Source organism: Zerene cesonia, chromosome 12 (genome assembly GCF_012273895.1).
Source record: "Zerene cesonia ecotype Mississippi chromosome 12, Zerene_cesonia_1.1, whole genome shotgun sequence".
NCBI classification, from domain to species: Eukaryota; Metazoa; Arthropoda; class Insecta; order Lepidoptera; family Pieridae; genus Zerene; species Zerene cesonia.
Genome location: NC_052113.1, coordinates 5,398,823 through 5,405,072, shown reverse-complemented (window position 1 = coordinate 5,405,072; position 6,250 = coordinate 5,398,823). Strand labels below are relative to the sequence as shown.

General features: G+C 30.8%; 2 protein-coding genes across 2 annotated transcripts in view; one reads left to right on the top strand and one right to left on the bottom strand.

The window, feature by feature from the left end:
• The window catches only part of LOC119830728 (extensin-like), a 12,496-nt gene extending 9,378 nt beyond the window's left edge, over positions 1-3,118 (bottom strand). Inside the window, exon 1 of the mRNA XM_038353847.1 lies at positions 2,962-3,118. The gene's annotated coding sequence lies outside the window, so the exon portion shown is untranslated. The remainder of the gene's footprint in view (positions 1-2,961) is intronic.
• Positions 3,119-6,044: 2,926 nt separating this feature from the next.
• Positions 6,045-6,250, top strand: part of LOC119830955 — a 6,927-nt gene continuing 6,721 nt past the window's right edge. Inside the window, exon 1 of the mRNA XM_038354148.1 lies at positions 6,045-6,048. Within this exon, the coding sequence (XP_038210076.1) occupies positions 6,045-6,048 (4 nt within the window). The remainder of the gene's footprint in view (positions 6,049-6,250) is intronic.

Here is a 6,250-nt window from a genome sequence, read left to right as displayed (position 1 = left end):
AATGTTAAGAAATTAGTAAAACATCTTTACCCATTTAAAATGAAAACCAAATGATCTACTATGATCTAAAGCTACACAATCCGACCGTTTGTTTGATATCTAAGATTAAATTAAAGTTTAAATTGATGTGCAATCTGCAAGCTCTATATATATATATACATATATTTTTTTAAAGCAAGGTTAACATAATTGGACATCATTATGAGTCACTTAAAAATGATTTACCATGATTAGTGCGATGTAATAAGCGAAATATTTCACAAGCAAATAACTTACTAATACAATCAAATACCATTTAAATGTAGATAATATAGTGAAATATAGCATAATAGTATAACCAAGGAAAATACTGCAACTGTTTACATAATTATATCACATGTTGATAGCTAAATGCAATTAAAACAGGCAGTCACGTTTTCACTATCATTAAGTCTATTTTCATTGATATACGGATAAAGTAAGAATAATAAATTTTAATAACATTTGGGTTAACTTTAAATGTTCAAGGTCAATAGGTTAAATGTTGAAGAAAATTTCATTATCCTATTAAGTTTGACGTACTACAATTCTATTTATTCTTTTATATATCTTTAGTATTCTTAAATATAGAACAAATTTTTAATCTTGTTTTTGTCTCCGAGATTTTGTGATATGTGATAAAGAAGATATATTAAGACAAACATAAAGCGTTCACAAAAACATGTCGAAAATAACCGATCGTAAATAGAAACGACGACCTGTGGTTTAAAAAATTCAGATCTTATATCGGGAATAGCAAAAGTGGGAACGTTGACATTGCTCGGACAATATTAGATATAATCAATTTATTTCAGTGTGGCCGAGATTTTCCAGAATCATTTTGTTATGAATCATCTAAACTAAAACGCAAATTTTTATAATAAATAAATGGGAAAATTTATGTGTACCCGAATTTGTAGTCCTAGATATTCATGCCGAGAAATAATGATTTCCAATCAAAAATATAGTCATTTGTAAAATAATCAAAAAGCTGAGGTTCATTGACCTATAAATACTATATAAACTGTGATATTTTATTGTATCCAGAGACTTATTTTCGTGCTTTATCTCTCCACATGAGCTGAATTTCAAAATGAAAATAGCATGATTTGGATTGCGAAGTTGCGTCATTTGTTTACAATAATAATGCTTCTCGTTCGGTACCTGATAGGAAAAAACACGTAGTGCATACTGCATTTGTTTAATAAGTAATTGATTGGACTAATTGCCAACAATATCTAAACATGATGACCTTAATACTGCACAAATTACTACATTAAAGGTAAGTACATATGTAAATGTTTCATCGTCTTAATTGTTCGCGATTATAACTAAAATTTGGTAAAGATATCCATTCCGTATGAATTTTCATACTAATTTATAAAATAAAGTAATCTAATTCGTTTATTTATTGGGAGTAAATTAAAATGTACCAACTTCGAACCTCAGTATTGATCCCCCGTCTTAGATTTAATCATATAATTATGAAACAATTGGTTCGTGACGGTTTGAATTCACCGTAGTGTGTGTATGTGGTGGTGTCAAATAAAAACGCAATTTTATATCATTTTTATCCATTTTCTAGCCCTGGCCTTATCCGGATTGATGAATGAAGCATGTCTTAAAGTATTTAGTTCTAGGACACAAGCGGATATTTTTCCTGTACTTTATTTGGGTGATAGTGATAAATATTGTTCGTTTTGAAGGTTTAAGCGTCGAACTGAATTCATATAACTACAAAAACCGTCAGTTAACAATCCGTCTACTTTTTTAAAGTTTATCATCCTGAAGTTTTTTAATAGAAAGCCACGTCATGTCTAAAACGGATGTAACATCTTAAACAATTGTGAAATTCATACTTAATGTATTTCATACATAATAACCACCAATAGATAATTATGATTTAAATCAATTCTCAGTAAATCAAAATGAACTCGTATACGTAGATATTCGCAGCAAAAATGATTCATGATTTATTTCCTCATTTAAATCTCGTCATATAGTACCATCATGGGAAAAGCACCTCAGAAATCTTATACAATTCCAAGAACCACACGAAACACACAATATTTGCTTATAATTTTAGTTATCATTTTAAGCGCTTGTATTATAATATAATCATCATTGACTTTTTAATGTATCCATTAATGCTTGCATTACTCATTGCTTCCCATAACATTCATTGTATCGTTTACAAAATGCCTACTTAATATTATAAATGCGAAAGTGATTCTGGCTCTCTGATTCTGCTTCGCACGTAAATAAAATTTGTTTCAAAGTTAGTTTGTGATCCAAGCAATGATAAAAGATATTTTTATTCCGCAAATATGACAGGAACTGGAAATATGCGGAGAAAAACCCGGGATTGTCTCTGTCTTCCTTGAACTAGGCGGGCGATAAATAATATCTTCTTTATCATCGGGTAATATTAATTTGTTTTTGACGTCCTACCAAATAATAAATGGGTAATTTGTGTGTGAACTTTATCTCAAAAGAAGGCTGATAAGAACTGCTTGAAATCTTATATAGATTGTAACCGTAGATTGGATTTATAATAAAGCTACCCTTAGGTATGCGAGTAAAGCGTCGAAACTAGTTTTATACAATAAAATAAAAATGTTAACACGGGGCTTTTGGCGCTTTTTTGGTACTGTTGGCGGAACACGTCCAATAATTCTACCCAGTCGAAGTAAACACAGGATATCCAGCAATAATAAGGACAAAGGTACGCATGTAACCCGAATAGCAGGTAGCTTTTATTTTTATTTCGTTATTGAATACTTAGGTTATTCAATGAAGTTGTCTATAGCTACTATACCCTCGAAGAAAATCTGTTATCGTTATCATTTTGAAAAAAACTCGTAATTCTTTACTCTCTTAACTCGTACCACATGTTCAAATGTAGTATGGAATAATTATGCAAATAAAGTTTCAAAGTATTACCTGTTTCGTCTAATAATCCAAAATATGGCAATGATATTCCTCACAAACACACACGTTTTACAAATATAAAACAAAGCGTTGAAGTGTCTCTATCACAGGTAACTCAAATGTACTCAATATGACGTCAATCAAATGCACTTAATTCACGTTATCAATTAATTGTATTGATAAGAAATGAAGCGAAACGTCCGACACAAGAGACGCGGTTAAAACGTATGGCGGTAACGGATCAACCAACGGGCTTATTATTTGGAAACCGGTGTGGCGTACAAGCCTTCTATGACGTAGGCCACCGTGGACGTTATATTATTTTAGAAATAACAGCCTTTGGTGGCAATTGGCGGTTTATTTTCATTGAATTGAGTGATTGCGTAATAATTGTTCATTTCCACGATTAGTAAATTACACAATGCTTCATCAGATTACCGTCAATATTTTTATATGGATTGCTATAATTCGCATTATCGTTCTTATGGTTTCCCGACATCAGATATTCTACCACTGTTGTCAATCTTAATCAGGACGGTAAGCTATGGTTGAATATGAACTTTGAAAAGGTATTTCTAGTACATTCGTTCCGTTATATCATTTTATATTATGAATTTTAATTATTGATCATCAATAGTATCAAATTTGATAACGAAGAAGAAATGGAATTTTTAAAAATATAATATGTACTTGGAAGTGTGTATCTACAAATGTAGCATTGCGGTTTACAGTGACTACTTCAAAGATATTGTTTTTGATATAAGTTTAAGTAAATTTTCTTATTCCATAGTGCACTAGAATTACTGGTTGTCAGCCAAAGGCAATAGCTGTTTTTGCAAATATCTACAGCTTCTAATCTATACTAATATTAATAACTAATATAATATAATCTATACTGAAAAGTTTGTTTGTTTGAATGCACTAATCTCTCTACTGGTTCAATTTGAAAAATTATTTCAGTGCTAGATAGCCTATTTATTGAGGCAGGCTATAGGCTATATATGTACCACGGGCGAAGCCGGGGCGGACCGCTTAATAATAATCAAAAAACCTTCCACGATATATAGTACATTTAGGGTAATATTAAAGCAATTCATATATTTTAATTATTACAAAACTAGCTGCGCCCCGCGGTTTCACCCGCGTAAGTCTGTATCGCGTATATCGGAATAAAAAGTTGCCTATGTGTTATTCCAGTTGTCCAGCTATCTATGTATCAAATGTCATTGCAATCGGTTCAGTTATTTTTGCATTAAAGAATAACAAACATACACATACATCCATCTTCACAAACATTCGCATTTATAATATTAGTAGGATTTTAAATTAAAACTACTTAAAATATTTTGGTCTGATTGTATTTCTACTTTTATGTAATTTTCGTGTGTGTTTTAATATTTATGTGATTATTTGTATTTTTTTAATAAAGTAATAAAGTATGTATATGAATTCTCCGCAAAACTATGAAACACAGGTGTTGGTATGATGACGGAACTTTCACCAGCACAAGTCATCTGGAGTAGATAAAAAATCTACTAACTCATAAAATGAAGTGTTTGTTGTATGAAATGAATGATGTTGAACACTTAATAGGTATCGAGGAATATTTTATGTTTTGCGTAGGAAACAAGGCCAAACATTAATTAAAACTAAAAAAATATATGCTAAAATATTAAATCGATAATGATTTTAATTATGGAAGTATTTATATAGTGTGCTGTTAAATTGTTTTAAAACTTAAATTGTTCAAATCCGTAGAACATCTCATTTTTCGGATTAGTTAAGAAAGTTTCTCAAAGACGGATGATTTATAATCACTTTACGATTAGAAAGTTTAAAGGTTTAGTAATCAATTACAAGGATTAGTGACTGCACGTTTATTTTGTGCCTAATTCTTTTTTTAGTGAGAGCTACATATATTCAGACAAAGCATGACATGGAAACGAAGTTTGTGTAAAGAAATAAATATATTTATATCTGAGCGATTACAGTAAAACAGTTAAACAATATTTAATATCGATTGAGGAAAAAGCGAACCTGACTTTTTTTTTCAATTTCAATCTCTAAGGGACCTGACAACGAAGAAAATAACAGCTCAACTTCGTAAACCGGTCAAGAAACAAGCTTCTGACTAATAAATCATTATTCTTTACACATAGCGTCATAATTGCACTACCTAGATAACTTTCGGGAGCGGTTGCGGATTGATTTTAAAAGAATATTATTTATTATACGTGTAGATTTGAATACACTGTTCTCTTAAGACTAACTAAATCTAATTCTATTGTCCACCGTTCCAGCGACAGACGCGATAAGGCATTACTGATGATGAGTCTGGGACGGTGGCATGATTTTAGGGTTAAGTTACGTTTTCGTAGGAGGAGCGGTTATGAGAACATAATGTTTAAAAACCTGTTATTCAATTGTTTTCTAAACAAAGCGTAATACGATCCGTAGTGAGTAATTCTACGTCTCTTTTCTTAATAATAAATGCTAATCGTTATTTATATAAAGATAATTTCGTCATTGAGCAGCAGTCTCAAGAAAATTCCAGTCTTAGTAACTAGTTGATTTCTCTTTTTATAAAATCTTTTTTACGTTCTTTATTATATTAACGTTTGAGACTTTATCTTTGTTTGAGTTATCGTTTTAATTGCGATTTTGTCCAATAGCCTTTTGAGCTATTAATAGAATTACAAGTACCAATCGAATGATAAACACAACATGAAGAATAGATAACCATTACACTTAGCCGGTTATAGAACTCCCAGAGTAAATCACCGCGATGCCGTGTTTCAAGTCACGTAGAATGTAAAATCCAGGTATTATATCGTAAATTAAATGCTCAGATTGTTAGCTGAGTCACCACCACGCCCGTTATGGTCACGAATGATACAGGGAAAAGATTCGTATACGGCATACGCCGTATGGGTTTTTGAGATCAACATTTCCAGAAGAAATAAATTAGGGTTTTATATAACATACTGCTAAGTAAAAAACAAATAAAGGATTAGTAAGATTATACAAGTTTTTCTTGCTACAAATTTTTCCTGCTTGGAATTGTAGATGAGGATAAATAAAAACAAGGCAATAAAATGGGTAAGACACTGTAAATAGTAAATACTGGATGTTTTACTTATCATATACTCCCACTCATAACTTCTTATCTTAATTACCTATGTTAAATAGCTAATACCATATAAAGCAATAATTGAAAATTACTATCTAGTATACCTAGTCTTGCCATAAATATTGTAATAAAGAAAAAAGAAAATTGTTAACTGCAAATAACATTTATTAC